The following is a 22,727-nucleotide window of genomic DNA, read 5'->3' as shown; positions in this document are numbered from 1 at the left end:
CTCCCTCAGAACACCAATTTCATCTCGGCGGGCCACGCAACGTCATTGTGCCGGCACGCATGCTTCAGTTTGTTTATATGACCCTGCCGACATCATGCGGCAATAGTGAGAGCCCCCGATAGCCACCTATCGCTCCATCTTCGTGTATTTACGGGTGGGATACTTATCTCGACGGCGCCAATTACCCACGGGCGCCGACACCGAGATCCCAAGAAAACAGGCCCACCCCCTGGTGTTTGTGGCCGTCACTCCTTTAAACTATCGTCATCGTATGCGCGGTGCCGCCTCAGGAATGTCTTGACGATGCACCAGTGACTCTGCACCATCCATCGGCGCGTTCTCCCGCTGTGCCAGAACCGCAGCGGCGCCCGCCTTTCCCCCTCGCTGCCTGTCACTTCACTGGCATACGAAGCGGGACACGGCCGCCCACGTTCGTCCACCAGGTCCCCGAAGCCACTGAAACGCCAGTTCCGACCTGTAAGCAACCACGCTCGTAGTTAGGTTTGCCGTGGTCGTGGCAGGGCAGCTAATTTTAGGCAATGCATAGTTTTTTCTCCCGTCTCTCATCCTCAGTCACCACCTGAGTCGACACCTACATACGGGGCCACATCCACTTTACCATTAGTAAAACCGATGGTGAAACCGCTACTGACACCACCACCGCGTTCGCTCAAGTAGTGACACAAATCTCAGCGTTTATCGTAAAAGTATTATCTATGGACACGCTAGTGGAATTCCTTATTGTCCACAACTTCCGACTTTTGGCGCCGCCGATCAATGGGCGTGTGTCGGTGATCCTGAGGGCTTATGAGGACTGGGGGGGACGCGACTTTAGCGACGAGCTTCGCCGTTTATTTGTTTGGTTCCCGCAGGCGGTGGTGGTGGAATACGACGTTATCGTGTGGCTTGACGTCCCCGCTCTCGTCCACGTTCATCGAAAAAACAAACACGTCGATTACACTCCACGGATAGCCGAGCCCATAATTCCAACTACGCTTTTGGGCCACTTCCAAAATGAACCAGCGCCGTACGATGTCACCCCCGAAACTGGTGGTGACGACCAGGTGATGGCCAGCGCGTTTGTCGTAGACTTTGCTAGCTTTCACTGCCAGCTCATGGTGCCGGTGGCGACGCTGCAGCTCCAAAAAATGGTAACGACGGGTGAAAGCCGTACCAAGCCGTTCTACGGCGTTTGCCAGGACCAATCTCACCAACACAAACTTGGCCAGGTGTTATTAGCCCTGTCGGCAAAGTCGGTGCTGCTGGTAGCTTTCCACAAACTAGTAGCTAAATCAAGCTTGATCTCAACTGACATAACCGAGTGTTTGCAAACTTACACTCATTATGTTCCCATTGTCAATCTGGCCACCGACCCTCTGTTAGGCGACTGCCTGTACTTGGATGGATGCCATAAAAAGGACACCTGTCGCTACATTCACTACTTGACGGTGGACCCCCTCTACCCGCCCCCGGATACGAAACAGTTCCCGCTACCCGATTACGACACTGGCACCTTGCTCCGTCATCACTCGCACAGGGTCCCTCCCCAATGGGTGTGTTGTGATCTTCGGTATATACCTTTCGACATTTTTGGGAAGTACGCCGCGATTATCGCCGATCCCGCATGGAAAATTCATGTTAATGCAACTAAAGATGCATCACTGGATGAAGAATTTGGCCACTTGGACATTCCTAAACTCCAGGATGAAGGCGTGCTTATGGTGTGGAGTACCGCCCGCACCCTCGAGCGGGCTCGAGATGTCATGCGCAAATGGGGCTACCAAGTGAATGATGAAGTGCTCTGGATTAAAGTGAATCAACTAAAGCGAACGATTGTTACTGGCCGCACTGGCCATTGGTTGAATCATTCGAAGGAGCACTTAGTGGTGGGGGTTAAAGGCCGTCCGCGATGGTTGAGACGACAGATCGACCTAGACTACGTGGTATCAAATTGTCGAGAAACCTCCCGCAAGCCCGACGAGATTTACGACATCGTTGAACGCATGGTGGGGCCCCACGCTCGTAAACTTGAGCTTTTTGGTCGAACTCATAACACTCGGCCGGGATGGATGACGTTGGGCGGGCAATTGCTGGGTCATCACATTGAAGAGCCCGAAGTGAAACACAAATACGACCAGTATGCCGCTCAGCGGAACCCTCGGGGCCTTAACGTCAGTGAGTTTGCCGACCAACGTCGTCCCTCCCGCAAAAAGAAAAATAACCGTTGAACATATGAGCAAACGTCTCTAATTACAAACAGAGTGACTTCATTTATTGAGCCTTCTTTCTAAGCTTAAACTCAGCAATTCTCTTACCGGCCTCGTTGTCCATCTGCTTCTTAAGATCTTTTCTCAACCCTAAGGCAAACGCAATCTCAAACGCCACAAAAAACGGCGCCAACACCAATGCCTGCAAAAGGTTGTCCAACAATGCTGGAGCCCGCTTCTCGTGGACGCCGTGACCATAGAATTGAGCTAACCACAGCACCACATGAGCAATGGCCGCCACCTGGATGGTGTGAGATTGACCGGCGGCATCTTGGCCGATATAGTACTGGCGAATGAAGTTGTAGAACGTCACAAGCACCGCCATCAGGGGGATACCACACTTCCAGTCAAGAAGCACGTAGTAGATGCCGTAACTCCAAGCGACAAGCCCGCCGAGAGTGACGTAGGGGTGAGCCGGGCCGACGACTTCATACCGCTGGAGTAAAGTGATTGCCAGTAACAAGATCACGGGGATGCATGCCAAGTGGATGGCAACATTGGTGTGGTTGAAGTGGTACAGCCGGTAGAACACCAAGTGGCCTTTCAAGTCGAACAAACCCGCCATGGTATTTTAGTGGTTGAAGGAGGCGTTTGCACGGACAGGAGGATTGCGAAATGCGGAGACCAACGATAATTACTGGAGTCGCGACAATTAGGGTCGCCCGAGCCGAAGAGTGCAATTGTAGCGAGGGGAGACCCGGAAACAACCCGAGTCACATGAAATTAAAGTCAGCGTCACAGGAGGATGAGGAGGGGAGGAGCAGAGACCCCCGATACATTTCTGCAGCTCATTTACACGCCCGCACGATCTTGGCGTGACCGGATTTAAATAAGCGCATTTCTGAGCAAACGTCAGGCAAATTAGACTTCCGAGGTTACAGCGTCCGAGGCATTTCTCAGGGGGTGAATGACGACACAATAGTGCCTGTGGCGAATGCCCACTGACGACAATGACGCTAGCGCTGACGCCAGGCGATGAGGTTGCCGTTTGCCTCATCCCGTAATTTTCGCAACCAGGTTCCCTAAGGGCGTAGCAACATTTAATTGACGAGCAAAATTTGTTATAAAAGTGAGCAAGGTAGCCGTCAGTTGCCATGGCCAGAATTAAGTTCATCGACTGATTAATTTCTAACTCAAAATCTTTTACCAATTGAATGAATTTGTGTATTCTCTCTATGTAGTTAAAATCGCAAAAAAAATTATTCCTCGATGCATCATCCTGTGCTTAATAATCCAAACGGATATCGAGATTGGGCCGCTTAACGCCGCGCTTCTTCGCCAGCTTCTTGCCCAGCTCAAACGCCGCCGCCTGCTTCAAGTCACGCCCGACGTTGTCCAAGTCCTTCACCTTGTAGATTCTCACGATCCAGTTTTGCGAGGTGAATGCCTCTTCCAAAGTCGACAATTCGGGGGCGTTCTTAGCGGGGATAGTTTGGCCCCGCACTCTATCGGTGCCGTCGCCGCCAAATAACTCATTGAAGCGGTAGTACGACATCTTGTACATAAGCGAATCCTTCATCGTCGGCGACGCCTCGCCGTCAACCTTATATTCCCCTCTTTGCGAGAAGAACGACCGCTCGCTCACTTCCTCAGGCCAGATACCCTCGGAGATTCTCACCATCCAGAGGAACTTGTTCATGTCGTCCCCTGAGTAGCCCAAAAGCCCGCCGAAAATCACCAACACGTAGTCGACGTCGTGCTGGCGCAAAATCTCGTAGGCCTTTTCTTCACTGGAGCACATTGCCTTACCCACGGTGGCAATGTGGGTGTTGTTCCAGGTGTTGTTGTCGACCAAAGTGGTACGGTCGGCCATCCCCCCGATCTGGTACCCGTAATCCCACCACGCCATCACTTTAGCGTCTTCAGGGGTGTTCATGCGGAGCCAGTAGTAGGCTTCACGGTAGTCATCGATGATTTGTTGAGAGCCATCGGGATTTCTCAGCGCAAGCACCACCGACGGCGACGAGTAGGCGTTGGAGGTGACCCAGGTGCAGTGCAACACGAAGTAGAACAAGTAAAAGCCAAACGACAAAAGCACCACCGCCTTAGCCAATAACAGGAACAATGGGAACCCACGTTGCTTAGTAGTTTTCTTTGACGACTTTTCTTCGACTTCCACTTCCTCAGTGAAAAGTTCGACCACGTTCAAGTACACGTCAAACAACTTGGAAAGAGCGATAGCAGCCGACACGCAGATCACGGGGGTCAACGTCAACATCAACCGCACCATCACCCCGGCGAAGTACGAGCACAACACCCCGTAGATGATGACAAACACGTGTTCGTCCTTAAGTTCCTGGAAGCACAAGTAGAGACCAGCGGGGAACAACCAGATGAGCATCGAGGTGTCAAAGAAGAACGCCGGCCACGCTGTGGGCTGGTGTTCCGACACCGACGCGATAATGGGGATGTGGATCTTGGCGTAGTTGGTGTCCCACAACGAGTAGAAACGACCGGTCCAGGGGGCGATGAGGCCAGCGGCGGTGAGGGCCACCAACCCTAAGATCCCCATCAAGACAACAGCCACTACCGATACCGTCAAGAACGTCTTGAACTGCTTGGTGTTGATGTTCGACCGCACGTAGTCGCCAAACGCCACTAATTGCACGAGGCCAAACACGCCGAATGCCGCCATGTGGTCGTTGGAGCGGATAGGCAAGAACCCGACGAAGGGGATCTGCATCGACGCCAACGTCCCGAGGGCGTACCAGGTGGTATAGGCCGAGTACACCTTCCACGTGTATCTGCCCATCAAGATGAGGACAAACACGTGTAAGGGAATGAGGTTAGTGATGAACACGTAACCACCCCATGCCGATACCATGTAGAAGTAGAATAACGCGGTGATCGTCCCGTAGAGGATGGAACCAAGCTTAAGCGCTTTGATCCAGAAGTAGAACGTCGCCATCAATAAAGTGATGGCGATGGCTTCGTTATCGTAGGAACCGGCTACCGACCGCGAAATGTAACCAGGGGCAATGCCCATAAAGATAGCGGCGAGCAAACCAGCGTTAGAGTCCTTCATCTCCTTAGTGAACAAGTAGGTGAAAATGGCAGTCAAACCGGAGAAAGCGGGGGCTAACATCACGCAGATGTTACGGATATCGATGGGGAGGGCAAACCAGTTGCGCAACGCGTGCCAGATGGCGCCCAGGGTCACCATGAGCCCCGGGTAGAGCGTCCCCCCAGTGACCCGCCCGAGCGGGTACCAGGTGCGGTCATCGAACCAATTGAGGAACTCGTAGAAGGAGTGGGTGACCAAGTACTTGGTGGCGCGGAAGTTGAACCAGGGGTCGAACTCGTGGATGATCAGCTCGAAGCGGATCACCGAGAACAACCGCAGCAGCACTGCCGCCCCGGCAATTGATATGAAGATGATCGCCCGGAGGAGGAGGCGGATGGTGTCGACCTTCACTCCGGCAATGGTGGCACTAGACTTCGCCATTGTTCACCGAGAGCTTATGTTGACGTGTGAAAAATGTGTCCCGGTGGTAGCGCTAATTAGCGCGCCTGCCTGAGCGCGTGGCATTGTCGGGAGTCGAACTTGAGGCTATGGTGCGCAAGGGATAGTCAGGGGTTTGAGGCAAGGAGGGGTGAAAAATGGGACAAATAAGGGGCGAGATGTGAGTCCTACGGTGAGTCACGGGGGCTGGCGGGGTTCCGACTCATACACGTATCCTAGAGTGATGATTGCTTGTCGACGACGTCGGTGAGTGGTTTTTTTCCTCGGATTTCGGTGGCGTTCGGCGATAGGTCTTTCGGAGTACCTCTCTGCACTTGGTAACAGTTTCCGCAAATTCAAGAAATTTATATGGGGGAGGAACAATGATGAGGAGAGTAGGAGTTCAAAACTTGGGGATTATAAAAAGTGTAAGCCTAAAGTCAAAGTCATTAACTCACTAATCAGGTTTTAACGTATTGTCAGTGTCATTCCCTGAAAGTCCGGAGTGAAAAAGTGTCATTCCTTTTTCCTGGGGTATGCAGAAGGGTGACAGCCAATACGCCGGAACCGGTGAGTCACATAAGGCCACCTATATAGCGCCGGTATTCTTCGCTCACTGACCGCTAAACTTCCACGATGGAGATTCCCACCAACCGGATTGGCACCGCTAAGATCATCAACGTCCCCAGATCAACCCAAAGGGAACGCAAAGTGCACTTCGCCGAGGAGCCAGAGTACCTCATCCAGTCGGTGGCTCCCAAGCTCCCCTACATCGACCTGGGGTGGCTCGAGCTGATCCCCACTGACCAGGACAATTTATATGGCCGGGGAGTGAGACAGCTTAAGTGTCTCTGGGCGGAGGCTGGAGTGAAGCTAGGGTTCAACGACGCCGAGATCAAGGCGCTCGTGTGCCTGATGATGAGTGTCGGCAACTTGAGTCAGGTGGCCCGGCTGTACCCCGAGTTGTTCGTCGGCAATGACGTCGAGCTCCACTACCAGCTCGTGCGCTACGTCGGCGCTGTGTGTGAGTGGTACTGTGAGTACTCGCCCGAGCTACTCGAGTGGTTCGACGAGACCTACACCTCCCTCTTACAAGACGGCACCGTCACTCGGGCTGAGTGTGCCGATAACGTCAACTACAACTGGCACTCGCGCCGCCAGCGCCACCACACCATCCGCGAGCTTAGCTACAGCTCCGACGACGACAGTTCGTGACTCAGGGCTGGTCCCCTGACTCACGTATACAATTTACGACTTATCAAGTGCGGTCGCGAGGCACGACCCAGATGAAAATTATAGAGTACATAGCATAGGAGAATTTTTAATGAGGAATACCATGGTTTATTTGGTTTGGGCTTACTTTTTCTGATCTTGGTTCGAGTTCGTAGTCAATGTTTTCGTCTCATCACTGGACGCGTCAAGGAGAGCGCGTTACGGGTGCACTGTTGTGTGATGCTGCTAAACACCCATCAGGCCCAGGCGGTGTATGCCCCCGCCCAAGGGCGGCTCCAGATTCTTGCTGGACCCGGTACCGGCAAAACCAAAGTCATCGTGGCCCGGGTTGCCCATCTCATCGATGAGGGGATCCGGCCTGAAGATATCATTGTGACCACGTTCACCCGCCGAGCCACCGACGAGATGAAGGAGCGACTAGCTCAAATCACGGGCCAGGCAGCAGTGGATCGGCTCCAGATCGGGACGTTCCACTCGCTTTGTTGGCGGTTTCTCCGCAAATGGCTGATGCGACACCGGGAGTATAGTGTGGTGCTGGAACGCAACCGGTCAGCTTTGATCAAGAGGGCGATGGCTGAGCTTGGTCTTGTCAAGAAGAAGCGGTCTAACGAAAGTGGAGATAGCGACGACCATGTATTTACCCCGCTGGAGTACAGTCGCTATATCTCCAAGATGAAGAGTTTTGGCCCTGAATCGCCCGAGTTTGACAGGGCGAAAGTACAAGATGACCAGGCGTTAGTTAATGTCTACGGACGGTACCAGTCGTTGATGGATGCCCACCGCTACTTAGACTATGATGACCTTTTAGTCGAATGTTATCGCATGTTGAAACAGAGAAATCATCTCAAAAACATCAAGCACGTGCTTGTGGACGAGTTCCAAGATACAAACGACATTCAGCTTGAACTCACATACTTATTCGCTCGAGGAGACGAGCTGGCACTGGGACACAACGTGTCCATTGTCGGTGACCCCGACCAACTGATCTATAAGTTCCGCAATGCCCGAGTCGAAAACTTTGAGCGGATGAAAGAGCACTACCAGCTGCTTGGCGTGTCTACGGTGTGGTTGACGGTAAACTACCGGTCGACCCAGGGCATTTTGAACTTCTCCGAGGAGGCGATGTGTGCTCACTGGTCGAACCGAGAGAAGCGAGTGCTCAAGTCGCTGACGAACTACCTGTACAAGCCTGTGTTTCAGTGTGCTCGAGATCGGTTTTGCGAAGCCAAATGGGTCGCCAGCAATATCGAAGCGTTGTGCTCTAAGCTCAAGTTATTCACTTACGGTCAGGTGGCCATCATCGTGCGCTTTAATTACATGGTGAGGGAGATTGAGAACCAGTTGCTGAAGCAGCGTATTCCGTATAAGATGGCCAACGGCAAGAAGTTATGGGAACGGCCAGAAGTGGTAGCCCTCATCGACTATTTCGTCCTCATATGTCGCGACGACCCGCTCCTGTTTTTGGCGTTGGCTGAGTTGAAACGTGGGATCGGCAAACAGCTGGTGGACCAGATAAAGCTGATGGTGGACCAGATGACCACCGCATCATCACAATCGCTGTTTTCGCTCGAGAAAATTGAACAGAGATTGCCGCATAAATTGAGTAAAAAGCTCCACTCGTTGTTTCGATTCATTGAGGAAGCTCGACGTATGCTTAAAGAAGAGAAGTTTGATCCTCATAAGTTCTTCACGTTTGTATTGGACAAGCTGGGAATCCGTCGTGATTTCAACGTTGACGAAGCTAACGACGACGACGATATCAAAATCACTTCAGTGGTAAAGCTTGAGCCCAGCGATACCGAAGAAGACGACGATAAGGAAGAGGAAGAGACTAAACGTCGCGACCGCATCAGCAGCCACTGGGACCAAGTGGCGCAGCAGTTCCTCGTTTTCGAGCCCGATCCCATCCTCTTGGAGGACTTTGACGATGATTTCCTCACCCAGTTCCTCGATAGCATTGGCCTCTACATGATGGCGGAGGAAGATGAAAAACAGCCTAAAGTTACCATTACCACCATCCACGGGGCCAAAGGATTGGAGTGGCCCGTGGTATTCATTCCGGGGATTGTTGACGGCAGTTTCCCTCGCCACAGCAACGCCGAAGAGCTAGACGAAGAGCAGCGGTGTTTCTACGTTGCGTTAACTCGTGCCAAGTCATTACTCTACCTTCTGGCCTATGGGGCCAAGCGCCAAGAGGGAGACCGCTACCCCAGTGGCCCGTCACAGTTCCTAGACCTGATGAGCGAGTTCTACTCAGAGACGATTGAGGCGTTGGATGACCCGCTGCAGTTGTGCACTGCGCTCGGGTGTCCTGTTCCCAAAAACGCCGACGAATTGGTCAAGTCCATCCACGAGTATAATCGCAGTCTCTGCTTGGATAAGGATATCGAGAACAACCGCTTCATCACCGCTGGCTCGTTAGTGGGGTCAAAACAAAGGGGAGGTAACCGCCAACAATGGTGGAACCGCAGCGGCTCATTCAAAGGGTCTAAAGCACCCCCGGGCAAAGCCAGCCGCAGTCTGTCGATGACGGAAAACACTAACATCGCCCCCGTGGCTCCAGGAAAGGCTCCCACCTACGTGTACCAGCGTCCGGTGCGGCCTAAGCTCGCCGGCCGGTCAATCTCTCGCGCCCCTCGCTAGAGTCATTACATGCATTTCGCCACAAGATTAAATACAAGAAATACCTTAGGATGACGCCTCCTTCTCTGCCAGTTGCTTCTCCCCATTCAGCTCCTTTTCTGCCTGCTCCTTTTCTGCGCGCTCCTTCTTTTGTTCATCCTCAAATTGGGCCACCACTTCCTTGGTTTCGTCAGCCAGCTTCAAGTAGTTTTCCCTGTACCACTTGAGCTGGTTGATCAGCTCGATAATGTCGGAACGAGCAGTGTGCAACGTCCGCTTGCGGGGAGTGCACTTCATCAACTCCGGGTTGTGTCTCTTGCCGAACTCCAGGATCAGCAGCACGTCGATGAGCCGGTAGTGCAAGTGGTCGACGACGGGCTTGAACTCGCGCATCATGAAGAACTTGTCCATGTGGATCGAGTTACCGGCCATCACCGCCGTTCTCGGTTCGGGCACGTACGTCTTCACGTACTCGAGGAGCTCCAGGTTGACCTTCTCCAAGGTTTGGTCGGGGTGGTCGAGGATCTTTTGCGTGAGCCCCAGCTGGCCGTGCTGTTTAACACACCACTCGTTCATCAGATCAAGCACCGACTTCGGGTAGTACACGGTCAGCTCGTACCCTTTCTCGTCGAGAAGGTCGAGATTGCCGTCGGTGATGAGGCAGCAGATCTCGATGATGTGGTCGTTGTAGACGTCCAATCCCGTCATTTCGCAGTCAATCCACACGATGGGGTGGCCCACCGGCTTCGTCCGCTTGGTTGCAGCCGCCGTCGCTTGCGTCGCCGAGGCGCTGAGTCGCCGTTTGGCCACATTGACGATCAGAGACATCTGGCCCACACTCCGAGCACCGCGTCGCACCGAAATTTGGACTACCAACACAAACGTCAACACAGACAGATAAACGAAATTTTCCTCAATTGTTTGGTACTATGACGTTGGTTAACCGCAGAGACCAGGTTTACTGGTGGTACTTTTTGGTCCACATCCCCATTACGATATTCATGGACCTGAACCTTGTGGTGCCGCGAGAGTACCAGTGGTCACAGTCGCTCAAATTACTCGACTTCCACATTGCCACCAACAACGATATCTTGTTGATCGACCGTCCCGACTGGCTCCAGGTGTTTGGGGCGTTTGAGCTTTTGTTCCAGCTCCCGTTGTTCTTCTATTTCGTGTACATGATGCCTCGCCCCACTCGCCAGCACTGGGTGTGGATGGTGGTGTACGGCTTCAACGCGGCGTTCACGACGTTGGTGTGTCTCTTCTACATCTACTGGGACCAAGGACGACTTAGCGACGTCGAAAAGTACAAGTTGATGGCGATCTACGTCCCGTACTTGGCGTTGCCGTTGGTGTTGATGCTAGACTACGCCCGCCGCATCTCCGCGGCCTTGGCGGTTAAACCCAAGCAGTTGTAATTTGTCGAATCAATGCATGCATTTTTCTGCTACATAAGTTTCGCCCTCAACTTAGGCGTACTTGGCGGTCAATTCGTCGACAAGGGCGATGTAGTCGGCCTCGGCCTGTTCTTGCGACACGCCCTTCTTGTCTTCCCACGCTTGCCACTTGGCCTTGCCCTTGAAGTCCATGATCCCGGGCTTGTCGGTGTTGTTGTCGCCGACGGTGGCTTGCTTGTACAACCCGTACAACTTGAGCAATTCGTCGTTGTTGGGGCGGGTGGGCAAGTTGTTGACGGCCTTAGCCTATACTGTTAGTTTCACCGGTTTGTTTCATGTGGTAATTGACTCGTGTACACGTACCTTAGCTTCGAATTCAGCGGACACCATTGATAGAGTTAGCTTAGTGGAGGAGCGGGTTAGCGACACCGCGGCTGGCAAAAGTGCCACCGCCCCAACAATTATATGCAGGACACCAACATCAAGGATCGTTCCTTAATGTGTGAGGCAGTGAGAGTGAGGGAAATTTGGGTGGCAGAGCAAAGTAGGTAAAACCAACACCAAAAATTTGAAGTAAGTGAAGTGTCAGGCCACCCCTATTTGGTGGTGGTAGAGGCAATAATAGGAGGCGGCGGACTTAGGCACCACCGTAGTCTAGGCACTACTCTAGTCTGGGCGGAGGATGGCCCGCGTGCCCGCCGCCGAGATCGGGGTTTGGTGCGAGCATCACCACGATAACCACCAGCGGGGGTGACGATCACGGATTCCTTTTTATGTTTGCCCCATTGCTATTATGTCATGGGCTAAACGACGAAGCCAGGGGAGACAGGTGGAGCCTAAAGTCGGCGAGGTGATTACAGGCCGAATGCACGCCCAATAAACGGCTGTGTCTGGGTCGTAGTGTCCCCAGAAGTATCTCAGTTTACGGGGGCCGATTACTGAGTCGGGCGTGGATACGGGATGTCGGCACCCCCAGTGGGCGCCGGGCCCGTGCCTAATGCGGTAGGTGCCGAGGTATGAGCGATTTGGGGGTGCTGGGCTGCTGAGCTAAGCGTCAAACCCGCGCGTCAAGCATCGCTAGCGGACCAGCATCTGAGTAATGCGTTCGGAACGGCTCCTGAATGGGAACCACGCCGAGACCATCACGCACGCGACATTTGCAGACGATATTGTAAGCAAATGTCAGCACCACCACCATCAACATACTCCCAAATACACTTCTAGTAAGGGTAGGCGGCCCTCCCAGGCGTTGTTGTTTCCCTAGATATCCGTGGCGTCTTTAGCGGGGCGCCTCCGCCGGGTTAACGCCGTCGGAACCATCGATTTCCGTCGGACTTTTTTTTTTTTTTTTCTTTATTTCTCATGACGCAGGCGAGTGCATGCGACATTAGTTGCAGGCCGTTATAAGTGATCGAAGCGGACATAGGCATATAAACACCGCTACATCCCCCAGAGAAATCTGGCCATCCCACCATCGAAAACACAATACCCCGATACCCGCGCCATGCCCAAGGAATGGGAGCTCCGCTACGACGCGCTGTTGAACTCGCACTACTACGTCAACCCCTATGACAACTCCATCCACTTCGACCTGCCGGAGGAAGTGAAGCGGCCCCGCACCAACTTGTTGGGGCTGATACGTCGCAATTCCACTGGTGGCCTCTTGGGCAAGATCAAGCGGCAGTTTACCCGCCTGCCTCAACGGTCCGGTGTCCCCTCGTCTAGCTCTACCAGACTGCTGACGGTGGAGTGGCTGGTGAAGACGGTGACCCCGCCGACCACCCAGATGCCCGTGGTCCTCCCGCCCCGACGCTCCCGCTCGTTGCTGACGTATAAGCTGCTGGTGTCCAAACCCCACTCGAAACTGGTATCAAAGCTGCCACAGAAGCTGCCCCTCCTGACGCCGCCGCGGGAGCTCTCCCCGGTGCCGCTGTTGTGCTCGTCTACCGTCTCAGGAACTGGCAATGGCGTCTACGATGACGTCCTCCTCATTGAGGCGACGCTCAATGACGACTGGAGCATCGACCTGGAGGACTTCGACATCACGTCCTACGACATCAGCCACGCCCACAGCTACTACCAGGCGGAACACGACGCGTCCAGCACCGTGCTGAAGCTCCCCGAAGACCGGTTGGAGTTGCGGATGCTGTTGTGGCTGGAAATCCATTAAATTTCCAACAATGATACCCTTCTAATATTTGTCATGACGTTTACGAAGCATTGTATATAGAGTTATACTGAGTAATTTTATTTGGGCCTGTTTGGCCGCCCATTTTCCTATGATTCTCCTGTAGGGTGTGGTCGGGTCGCCGTAGGTGCCGATCCGGCGCCTGTGCGACATGCAGCGGTATCATGCACAGAGCTGTAGATGACCCTGACAGTGCTGAGCGGGCTAACTTGCGGATATAACGCGCTGGCGGCTATTTGGGCGATGTTTGCGGTTAGTGGTAGGACTAGAGGGGACAGGGACTTGTTCCGGTTTCTTGCCGGTGCTTCCTCGTCGATTTACACCCTGTATTCGTTGAGTAATTATCACTAGTACATGCGGGACCATCGGACGCTTTGTCAGCGCCCTTGGCGTAGTTCCCTTACGCAAAAGAACGTAAAGTTAGCAGGGGCGTGTGCTCGTAACAGAAACAATACCCGGCTGGGGGTTTTCGGTGCCGTTTTCCCCCGGAGGTTATCCCCGGGCGAACGACATTTTTCCTCAATACCAACCCGTCGACAATGGCTCAATGTAAGATTGTTCTCAGGCTTCCCCACTTTGTTCGGAGCCAACAATCACCTGCCAATTGACGACGAATACGACGTGACGGGTCGCCTTAGGGGGCCAAAGCCCAGATTCATCCCCACAAAGCTTATCAAAATAGGGATTTAAACATACCGGAAAACGATCACAGACACAGCTACGTTTGTGGCACTGAACCGATAAACACCGCGGAGACATGTGGACTTGGATAATCGGCATTGGCCCCGATTGGGAAAAAATGCCAGAAAAGAGGCTTGCCATTGCTTGATCGGGTTGTGGCTTGTGATAAACGCGTACACGGGTACGCGTGGAATAGACGTGTACTATTCAGATAAGTATTATAGTCTAAGGAGTCATTGAAGGGTTGAAACCCGTGATAGCTTTTATCAGGCAATCGTAGCCTCTTTCCTTATTCCTTTGTTGGCATCATTCGAGTGATCATCACCCACTTTGTGATCGAGATAGAAATACAGACGTGTAGTTATTGTGAGAAACGTGTTCCCCATAAATGTGAGTGAATGTGAGTTTAATTCGAAATGTGGAGTGCAGTACAATGCCTAGGAAAGACTGTAATACCAATTACAGAAATGCTTTTATTCTTAGCCTGTGGAACTGTTTGAATTTTGCATGCTACCACCAGCTGGTTAAGTGAACGTGCGATTAAAGATAGACTAGCGATTTTGTGACTCCAACAAGGGGTTGTCAGCGGGGAAACAACAGGTGTGACCCATCATAGGAAAAGACACTTCAATTGTAGTTTTAATGTGACTGTACAGATGTCTATAAACGTGTAGTTTTTGGTCTAAACTGTGAGAGAAAGGCTTCAAGGGGCCAATCTCACCACTTCCCATTCGTCATCGACCTTTTCCCGTCTAAACGAAAGCCGGTCGTGGAGCCTCAGCTCGCCGCCTTGCCAGAACTCGATTTCTAGGGGCACAATTCTCATCCCGCCCCACTTCTCGGGACACGGCACTTGTTCGACGTCCTTAAACTTCTCCTCGAATTCGTGTTCGCGAGCCATCAATTCGTCTCTCAGCGCAATCACTTGCGACTGTGGCAGCGTCCAGGCACCGATCTTTGATCCCCGAGGGCGGGTGTTGAAGTACCGCTCGGTAGTAGCGCGATTGACCTTTTCCATTAAACCTTCCACTCTCACCTGTCTCTGAAGGTAGGGCCAGAAAAACGTTAAGGCAGCGTACTTATTAGTTTCGTAATCAGCGTTCTTCTTCAGTGTATCCCAGTTCAGGTACACGATAAACCCCTTAGGGTCCAATTCCTTGAAAAGTACCATTCTCAGCGATACCCTCCCCAGCGGGAGCCTAGCTGTAGAGAATGACACTGATTCAGGAATGAAATCAGAACCTTCAGGCTTCTGTTGCTGAGCATCGCCAAACCAGGCGTGGAACTGGGCAATGGGGTCGCCAGCAACGTCGGCCTCAGTTAAGTGGCCTTTGGTGTACTGGTAGGTTTTGGGAGCGAAAATGAGCGGGGTCTGGGCACGGGACATGGGACGGAGCGCTTGGATCAACCGGGACATAAACAGGAAAGCCTCCTGGTCGAGTTTTGTGGTAATAAACTGGGGGACGCTTGGGTGAGTCAGGTCACCTCCGCAATCGCGAGATCGAAGCGTGCTGTACGGGTGGGGCCAGAGTCGCATGGGTCACGTGACGAGATGACCTCACATACAGAGACGTACAGTGATCTTTATATCTAAAGCGCTAGCAGAGAGACATGACCAGTGGGGCGTACCCGGACAAGCCTCGGCATGTGCTGTGTTTCAGTGTCAGTGTGCCTCATCCGTTGAACGTCAAGCCTCAAGGGAATGCGCTTATGGCCGATACCGAGCGTCTAGAACAGTACCGCCGCCATGGACTTGGCCATCTATCTATCTGGCCCGATGAGCTTGTGATGACCCTATTGGGATACCTTGACCAGCAAGATTTGCTCCTGATGAGCCACACGCTGAAAATGATGTATGCTTTTGGCTACGATGAAGAATTATGGAAGAAAGTGGTGGTCGCTCAAACGGGAGAGAAGGAAGAGCCGCAGTGGAAGGGGCTGTGGCGACTCACGGCGCTTCAACTCGATCCTCAGTACCAGGCTAACATCTTATTAGAGGATAACCAGCTATGCAGCGACGTGGTGTACCGTCCGTTCCAGTGTTCGCAAATCGACTACCCTCGTTTATTTGCCAAAATCATCGCTGAAGAGGAAGTGTACCACCGAGACCTGCTCCAAGGGTGTCTTCGAGACCTTCCTCCAGGTAGAATTGCTCGATTCCTGGAGAATGACGTCGATAGTGCTCGGTTTAACTCAGAGCTTCACGATACCCCGTTCATCCTTACCAACAGTGATAGCAACCGCTGGCCGCGTTGGGACGCTACTGAGTTACTTAAACGGTTTGGTAGTGTCCAGTTCCGCCAGGAAATGGTCCAGTGGAGCCTTGCTACCTACTGTAAGTACATGGCCAACAACCGCGACGAGCTGCCATTATACCTCTTTGACTGCGCCCTGCCGGCGATGAAGACACTTATACACGAGTACAAGCCTCCCCAGATCTTCAGTGACGATATGTTTACTGTATTTAGTGGCGAACAGGGTAATTGTCGCCCTGACCACGCCTGGCTCATCGTGGGGCCGCAACGGCTGGGGCTGACGTTCCACAAGGATCCCAACTACACGCTGGCGTGGAACACAGCGCTAACAGGTCGCAAATTGTGGGTGATGCTTCCACCGGACGTGGTCCCGCCTGGGGTGGGCACTGACGGTGATGAGAGCGAAGTCACTAGTCCCGTGGGTATGGCCGAGTGGGTGCTTCTGGGGTTCTTTAACGATGCCCTCAAGATACCGCTGAGCCAGGTGGGGGTTACTTTCCCTGGGGAGTGCATGTACGTGCCGCTGGGGTGGTGGCACGCCGTCATCAATTTGGACGACCTGGTGGCGTTGACGCAAAACTTTGTGCCGCCGCTGAAATTGACCAATGCCCTCCGGTTTATGAAGGATAAGCCTCACCAGTTGCTGGGGTTCCGACCTAACCGGGTGGCGAAAGTGGTGGAGAAAGTGGTTGCAGAGAACGATGTGCCTGAGCTTAGGCAGTTCTTGGAGAAGATGGCTTCAGCTAACGTTGATGGCGATGAGGACTGCGCTGAGCTTGGCTGTGACCTCGATATTCCCGTGTACACGTTATTCTGCCAATTAATGGAGCTCCTGGGGAGGAAAGAAGTGCTTGATAAGGCGCTTGCCAGTGTTAAGAAGACGTCTGAGGCCCAACCCCTGAGGTGGCAGCAACTCACTGCCGTTGAAGGGACAGGGTTCTCGTTTGGCCTTGTCGTCGACTAAGCCCGTCTTTAACCTGAAATTAGCTCTACGATAATAATAATGGGGTAGTTGCCAGGCAGTGGGGTGACATCAAATCTGGAGATGCGTCGCGACAATGTGGCTAAGCCAGCGTTTAGTCAAAGTTCGACATTAGATATATTGCATTAGTAAGCGGTTACATAAAGAAACTACAGCATTTTACTCAAAAGTTTTGGATGCGCTTGTAGAACTCTTTACCCTGGATCTGGGCGATCTCAAGTTCAAGCTTAGTGGGCTGTCTCAGGCCATCGGCGCCAGCAAAAGTACCAGCACCCCACGGCGAACCCCCGTGGACTTGATCGAACGAGGTGATTTGCGGGAAGGCCTGAGCGTAGCCCAAGGGAATGTAGATGATCCCGTGGTGGACAAGACACAGCAACGCGTTCATCACCGTCGCCTCTTGACCACCACCAGGGGTGCCAGTGGACACGAAGATCCCCGCGGGCTTGCCGTACAAGTCACCTGACACCCAGAGCGCGCCGGTGGCATCCCAGAATGCCTTGAACTGGGCGGGGTAGTTACCGAATCTGGTGGGGATGCCAAACAAGAAGGCGTCGTATTGAGTCAACGTCTCCTTGGTGGCGACGGGGAAGTCGGGCTTGTCGGGGGCGTGCAACAAGTTGAGCACTTCCGGCAGCAACGTTTCCGGCACCTGGAAGATGGTCGCCTGGCCGCCCGCGGCCTCGACGCCGGCCTTGACGGCCTCGGCCATCTTGGCGATGTGGTGGTACATGGTGTAGACGATGATTGCGACCTTGGGAGCCATTTTTATGGGGTCAATTGGGTGGTGGAGTTGACTGGGGCTTTGGCGGGAGGGCAGTGGGCGTGGCTATATATACGAAGGGCGTGGGGGGTCTACATGAGCGCTCTTGAGGCGGCAGGGGGCGTAACCGTAACCCCTCGGAAGTCGCGGTGCCAGGCTGGGCTGAGTCAGGTGGAGTTCACGTGAGAAACAATGGCACCACCGTTTATGGCCCATGGTATATTTTCGGTCATTTTTTGTTGGTGCGCGGAAGGCTGGATAGCTGATTATTTTCTGGCGAGGCGGTGGCCGCAGCAAGCATCCCTTTGATGAAAATGAGTAAGGCTAAAGCGGGCACATAAGAGCCTGAGTAATATTAGAAACTGCTTACGCGACCAGCAAAAAAGTGGCGTCGGGTCAACAGCAAGCGGACCCGCAACCACCACAAACCACCGCCAGGCACCCTTTCTCCATGGCTAGGGGTGGTACGGACTCACTGCCGGCTGTCATGGCCGCCGTTGGCGTGCCCCAGGTGCCACTGGTACGTTGTCGTGTACCTAAACCTTTATTCCGTATTACATATTTTCCTGCACCCAGCCGCAAAAGTCGGCGCCCACCGCAGCTGGTGGTGGAGTACATATAACCCGGCCGTCGCCCCACCGGCAATCCCGAACCTCTCCTCTGTCCCCTAGCCACTGATGAAGGTCGCCATCATTGAGTATCTGACGTACGGCCACGTCGCCGAGGTCGCGCGCGCCGTCAAGCAGGGCGTGCTTGACCTGGGGGTCGCCTCCCAGGTCGACCTCTACCAGGTGCCCGAAACGCTCTCGCCGGAAGTGCTTGCTCTCTTGCACGCGCCGGAAAAGCCCAAGGACATCCCCGTCGCCCTGATGGACACGTTGACCCAATACGACGCCTTCTTGTTCGGTATCCCCACCAGATTCGGCAACTTGCCCGCGCAATGGATCGAGTTCTGGGGCCAGACCGGCGCCTTGTGGACGCAGGGCGCTCTCTACGGTAAGCCCGCGGGGATTTTCGTGTCCACCGGTACCCCCGGTGGCGGTCAGGAAGCCACTGTGCGCAACGCGTTGTCGTACTTGGCCCACCACGGTCTCCCCTATGTCCCCTTGGGTTACGCGAAGGCATTCCCGGAAATCACCTCGTTTGACGAGGTCCACGGGGGTTCGCCGTGGGGCGCCGGTACCTACGCCGGGCCCGACGGGCTGAGACAGCCTAACGCCACCGAATTGAAGATTGCCCGGATCCAGGGGGAGTCGTTTGCTCAATTGGCGGCGAAGCTTGTCGGCGCCACTTCCGGCGCTGCCGGCGCTGCCGGCGGCAAGAAGGGTGCCGCCGCGAACCAACAAAACAAGTCGGCCGCCGCCGGCGGCGCTGCTAACCAGCCCAACATCGAGCCCACTCGCCAACGTGGCGTGCTTGAGTCCACCGACGGCTCGGGCGCTGGTGCCGGTGCTGCTGGTGCTGCTGGTGCTGCTGGCGCCGGCGCTGCCGCCGCTGCCCACCACCAGGGTAAGGCTAAGTCTGCCGCCGCTACCGGCGGTCACGGCGTCGGAAGTGGCAATGCTGCTGGTGCCGCCCAAAAGGAAACCACCATCCCCGCCGACGGGCAGGCGGTGGCCAACGACCTGAAGGTGACTAAAAAGGTCGAAGACAAGGCCAACAAGGAGGCGTTGGAGAAGCGCGAAAAGCAGGCGGAGAAGAAGACCGCCGCCAAGACCGAGTCGAACTCTAAGTGCTCCAAGTGTATCATTATGTGATATTAATGTAATTGTAATCAACAAAATCGCCTGTTTTTTAACCAACTACAATTTATTTCATTTTTGAGCAATAGAGCCAGCAATAGCATGGCTGGTTGCCAAATAAAACCAAAGTAGTCTATGAATTAATTGTCATCTATATCAGCCGAGATGACCAGGATATTGACAGGTTTTTCAGACGTCGTTTCGTTGCTTTTTAACTTCGTATTAACCCCATTGTCCCGCCCAATTATGAAGATTTGGTAGATTAAAATTGTCAAATCGTCAAATCGTGATGATCATTTTAATACTCAAATCTCGACCTAGCAATGCATTGATTGCTTACTCGTGTGTTCATGACAGATACTGTCCGGTCTAGCCCTGGCACTTTTTGTGTCTGTCGTCAGGGCTGATGATATCAGATGATCAAGTCGGCCAGTATCGGGCCGTCCACTATCGGACCGTCACGAACTACTCGACTATACCTTCCCACTACAGTAACTGATCATGATCTCTACTGCAAGCAATCTGCCATTCGAATAATTGAGCGATTGACACGAGGCTTTACTCAAGTCACGCTACCTTAGTAGTTGTTAATCATCACTTTAACGTTATCTCCGTCTATACATCCTCCTCCGGTTAAGCCCAACAATAACGCCATGCTGTCCTGGAAGTTTAATACCGGGATGGCATAGCGATTAGTAATCACCCGCTGCCGCTGTCAATCAAGATCTTGATGTGGGCGGCGCGATTTTTCAATAGCTCGTCAAAGCCACCGCTGACAGTGTCTGGCAACGGCACCACTTTCGTGACCAACTGTCTCACCTCTTCCGGGTGGAACTTCTTCGCCTCAAACGCCGCCACCACCAGCTCAAAGTCGGCGCGGGTGTAGCACATCAGCCCCACGATGAACCGCTCGCGGAGCGTCAAGTCCATCACCATGAGCGGCACGGGGCGCGGAGGCCAGATGGCGACGTTGGTGCCGACGCCGCCCAGACGGAGACTCTGGACCATGCAATTGAAGGTGACGGGGATCCCCAGACAGTCGTAGGCCCGGTCGTAGCCTAACCCGCCGGCGCTCATCTGGCGCAACGCCTCGTCCAGTTCCGCCACCAGCGCCGCCAGCGTCGGGTCGTAGACGATAGCCCCAAACAGGTTAGCGAGCGCTCGGCGTGCTGGCGCTGGTTCCAGCACCACGATGTGGCGTAATCCTTGAGCCTTTAACGCCAACACCACACAGAGACCAATGGGCCCCGCTCCAAGCACCAAAGCCAGGTGGCTCGGCTTAACCTTAGCCACTTCAATCGCGTGCCACGCCACCAGCAACGGCTCGACGAGGGCGGCGATGTCGTTGGGGATCACGTCGGGGTCATACTTGACACAGTGGTACTGGTCGACGACACAGTACTCGGCGAAACCGCCGCCCATGAATCCTAAACCGACAAATGAGATCTGGTGGCAGGCGTTGGTTTTACCGTGGGCGCAGGCCTCACAGAGCTCGGAGCCTGGCTGTTCCAATAGAGCGCGGTCAATACACAGCGCCGTCGCCTCGACGACAACTTGGTCGCCGACAGCGATATCGGTGACCGCCGAACCCACGGCGACCACCTCGCCGCACATCTCGTGGCCCATACACTGCTGGTAAGGTTTATCGGAGATTGGGTTTCGGGGACACTGAAACAAGATAGGGCCTTCCTCATACTCGTGTAAGTCGCTACCACAAATGCCACAGAATCTCGGCTTGATCTTCACCTGAGTAGGGTGCTCGATCTGGGGCTCGGCGACATCGGTCTGGTAGCGCACATCGTGCTGGTTGTAGAACACCACCCCTTTCATAATTAAAATTATTGAGTGAATGAAGGATTGGTCGTCTAATGTTGTTTAAGGTGGGTTCGGGGGTTTATAATTGCGGTAGGAAGGTGGGTCGATTCAGGATGCTAGGCCACGAGCCTTAACGCCGGCGCCGCCTTTATAGCACAGAGCGCCGTAGCTGATACAAAGAGTGGTGTCACCCGGGCGTGTTCATCCGTCGGGATCACCGATACTAAGGGCTCTAAGTATGGGGGCAGTGTGGGGTAAAGGGGGATATCGGGTGGCCGTTCGGGGTTTGTGCCCCAGCAGGGTCACTCACTGTCTGGGGTAAACCCGAGAAAATGGGGGTCAATGGCGGGGAACACGCCACTGAGTGCGCAAAAAAACAACCAAAATTGCCTGCATACAGTCGCGGGTTCCTAAGTTAGGACATGTTTTTAATTATATTGTTTGATCATACTGTGTGCAGGATGCCCCCATTTAACTCATCGCGGCCATACCATTAAGTTTTTTTTCTTTAACAACTATTATTCAACCGGGACACCTTGCATTGAGCGGCCATGCCGGATACTACTCCCTAGTGTGGATCGTCCTCTCTAGCCCGGAAGAGCAACGCGGATCGTTTTTATCTGGACGGCCTTTCCTCATAGGGTCTTCCTCTACGAGCTTTCCCACATTTTAACCGCCCCCTCGTTCTTCTTTTCTCTGGTAACGTTTAGTGTTCAGTTTCGGGTATCAGACCCAGGGCTGCCTAACTGGGTAACACGCCACTCGCAATGATGTCATGGCGACTTGTCACCAACACAACCCCCAGCCCCCTTCACTGACTACAGTCACTACTACAGTCATGGTCAAAGGAAAAATCTCTACCTGTATNCGCACATTTTCTCCGGTGTCTCGGCGCCATTGAATAACGCGATTGTTTATAATGCTGCTCCGCCTAACCCCAAGCCGGCCAAGTGTGGGGTATGTACTCTGACCGTCGCGGCTCCTAAGCCGACCTCGTCTTCATCTACATCGACGAAACCAACTACCGCGCCCACTACCGCGCCTACTACCGCGCCCACTACCGCGCCTACTACCGCGCCCACTACCGCGCCTACTACCGCGCCCACCACAGAGCCCACCAGTGACTTGCCCACGGATGTTTCAACTGACTCTTTGACTGAATCTTCGACGGACTCTTCGACTGAGTCGTCCACCGAGTCTTCGACTGAATCCTCGACTGAGTCTTCGACTGAATCCTCGACTGAGTCTTCGACTGAATCCTCGACTGAATCTTCGACTGAATCCTCCACTGAATCCTCGACTGAGTCTTCTACTGCGTCGTCCACCGAGTCCTCGACTGA

At 53.7% G+C, this 22,727-nt stretch overlaps 15 protein-coding genes across 15 annotated transcripts; 7 read left to right on the top strand and 8 right to left on the bottom strand. All coding sequences in view use genetic code 12, as the record gives it.

The window, feature by feature from the left end:
* Positions 1 to 716: 716 nt before the first annotated feature.
* On the top strand, positions 717 to 2,228 carry DIURU_001522 (mRNA (N6-adenosine)-methyltransferase; the record flags this gene model as incomplete). The annotated part of the gene is made up of 1 exon (XM_034154075.1): positions 717 to 2,228. The coding sequence occupies one exon, from the start codon at positions 717 to 719 to the stop codon at positions 2,226 to 2,228; it is 1,512 nt and encodes a 503-aa protein (XP_034013480.1).
* Positions 2,229 to 2,271: 43 nt separating this feature from the next.
* On the bottom strand, positions 2,272 to 2,832 carry DIURU_001521 (uncharacterized protein; the record flags this gene model as incomplete). The annotated part of the gene is made up of 1 exon (XM_034154074.1): positions 2,272 to 2,832. The coding sequence occupies one exon, from the start codon at positions 2,830 to 2,832 to the stop codon at positions 2,272 to 2,274; it is 561 nt and encodes a 186-aa protein (XP_034013479.1).
* A 660-nt stretch (positions 2,833 to 3,492) lies between these two features.
* On the bottom strand, positions 3,493 to 5,712 carry STT3 (dolichyl-diphosphooligosaccharide--protein glycosyltransferase subunit; the record flags this gene model as incomplete). The annotated part of the gene is made up of 1 exon (XM_034154073.1): positions 3,493 to 5,712. The coding sequence occupies one exon, from the start codon at positions 5,710 to 5,712 to the stop codon at positions 3,493 to 3,495; it is 2,220 nt and encodes a 739-aa protein (XP_034013478.1).
* Positions 5,713 to 6,345: 633 nt separating this feature from the next.
* DIURU_001519 (uncharacterized protein) lies at positions 6,346 to 6,924 on the top strand (the record flags this gene model as incomplete). Its single annotated transcript, XM_034154071.1, has 1 exon — positions 6,346 to 6,924. One exon carries the CDS (start codon positions 6,346 to 6,348, stop codon positions 6,922 to 6,924), a length of 579 nt encoding a protein of 192 aa, XP_034013477.1.
* A 237-nt stretch (positions 6,925 to 7,161) lies between these two features.
* Positions 7,162 to 9,585, top strand: DIURU_001518 (DNA helicase; the record flags this gene model as incomplete). Its single annotated transcript, XM_034154070.1, has 1 exon — positions 7,162 to 9,585. One exon carries the CDS (start codon positions 7,162 to 7,164, stop codon positions 9,583 to 9,585), a length of 2,424 nt encoding a protein of 807 aa, XP_034013476.1.
* A 45-nt stretch (positions 9,586 to 9,630) lies between these two features.
* Positions 9,631 to 10,392, bottom strand: REX2 (Rex2p; the record flags this gene model as incomplete). Its single annotated transcript, XM_034154069.1, has 1 exon — positions 9,631 to 10,392. One exon carries the CDS (start codon positions 10,390 to 10,392, stop codon positions 9,631 to 9,633), a length of 762 nt encoding a protein of 253 aa, XP_034013475.1.
* A 101-nt stretch (positions 10,393 to 10,493) lies between these two features.
* On the top strand, positions 10,494 to 10,982 carry DIURU_001516 (uncharacterized protein; the record flags this gene model as incomplete). Its single annotated transcript, XM_034154068.1, has 1 exon — positions 10,494 to 10,982. The coding sequence occupies one exon, from the start codon at positions 10,494 to 10,496 to the stop codon at positions 10,980 to 10,982; it is 489 nt and encodes a 162-aa protein (XP_034013474.1).
* Positions 10,983 to 11,033: 51 nt separating this feature from the next.
* ACB1 (long-chain fatty acid transporter) lies at positions 11,034 to 11,351 on the bottom strand (the record flags this gene model as incomplete). The annotated part of the gene is made up of 2 exons (XM_034154067.1): positions 11,034 to 11,267; positions 11,349 to 11,351. 2 exons carry the CDS (start codon positions 11,349 to 11,351, stop codon positions 11,034 to 11,036), a joined length of 237 nt encoding a protein of 78 aa, XP_034013473.1.
* A 1,114-nt stretch (positions 11,352 to 12,465) lies between these two features.
* Positions 12,466 to 13,131, top strand: DIURU_001514 (uncharacterized protein; the record flags this gene model as incomplete). Its single annotated transcript, XM_034154066.1, has 1 exon — positions 12,466 to 13,131. The coding sequence occupies one exon, from the start codon at positions 12,466 to 12,468 to the stop codon at positions 13,129 to 13,131; it is 666 nt and encodes a 221-aa protein (XP_034013472.1).
* A 1,402-nt stretch (positions 13,132 to 14,533) lies between these two features.
* Positions 14,534 to 15,217, bottom strand: PDX3 (pyridoxamine-phosphate oxidase; the record flags this gene model as incomplete). Its single annotated transcript, XM_034154065.1, has 1 exon — positions 14,534 to 15,217. The coding sequence occupies one exon, from the start codon at positions 15,215 to 15,217 to the stop codon at positions 14,534 to 14,536; it is 684 nt and encodes a 227-aa protein (XP_034013471.1).
* A 224-nt stretch (positions 15,218 to 15,441) lies between these two features.
* Positions 15,442 to 17,049, top strand: DIURU_001512 (uncharacterized protein; the record flags this gene model as incomplete). Its single annotated transcript, XM_034154064.1, has 1 exon — positions 15,442 to 17,049. The coding sequence occupies one exon, from the start codon at positions 15,442 to 15,444 to the stop codon at positions 17,047 to 17,049; it is 1,608 nt and encodes a 535-aa protein (XP_034013470.1).
* A 181-nt stretch (positions 17,050 to 17,230) lies between these two features.
* PST3 (flavodoxin-like fold family protein) lies at positions 17,231 to 17,833 on the bottom strand (the record flags this gene model as incomplete). Its single annotated transcript, XM_034154063.1, has 1 exon — positions 17,231 to 17,833. One exon carries the CDS (start codon positions 17,831 to 17,833, stop codon positions 17,231 to 17,233), a length of 603 nt encoding a protein of 200 aa, XP_034013469.1.
* Positions 17,834 to 18,507: 674 nt separating this feature from the next.
* On the top strand, positions 18,508 to 19,587 carry DIURU_001510 (uncharacterized protein; the record flags this gene model as incomplete). Its single annotated transcript, XM_034154062.1, has 1 exon — positions 18,508 to 19,587. One exon carries the CDS (start codon positions 18,508 to 18,510, stop codon positions 19,585 to 19,587), a length of 1,080 nt encoding a protein of 359 aa, XP_034013468.1.
* Positions 19,588 to 20,271: 684 nt separating this feature from the next.
* On the bottom strand, positions 20,272 to 21,402 carry DIURU_001509 (2,3-butanediol dehydrogenase; the record flags this gene model as incomplete). The annotated part of the gene is made up of 1 exon (XM_034154060.1): positions 20,272 to 21,402. The coding sequence occupies one exon, from the start codon at positions 21,400 to 21,402 to the stop codon at positions 20,272 to 20,274; it is 1,131 nt and encodes a 376-aa protein (XP_034013467.1).
* Positions 21,403 to 22,301: 899 nt separating this feature from the next.
* On the bottom strand, positions 22,302 to 22,727 carry DIURU_001508 (uncharacterized protein; the record flags this gene model as incomplete). Its single annotated transcript, XM_034154059.1, has 1 exon — positions 22,302 to 22,727. A coding segment is annotated over one exon (426 nt), but the record flags the coding sequence as incomplete, so codon positions are not given.

The sequence above is a fragment of the Diutina rugosa genome, assembly GCF_008704595.1.
Source record: "Diutina rugosa strain CBS 613 chromosome Unknown scaffold4_size502443, whole genome shotgun sequence".
Taxonomy (NCBI): Eukaryota; Fungi; Ascomycota; class Pichiomycetes; order Serinales; family Debaryomycetaceae; genus Diutina; species Diutina rugosa.
This window is presented reverse-complemented; position numbering and strand designations above follow the sequence as displayed.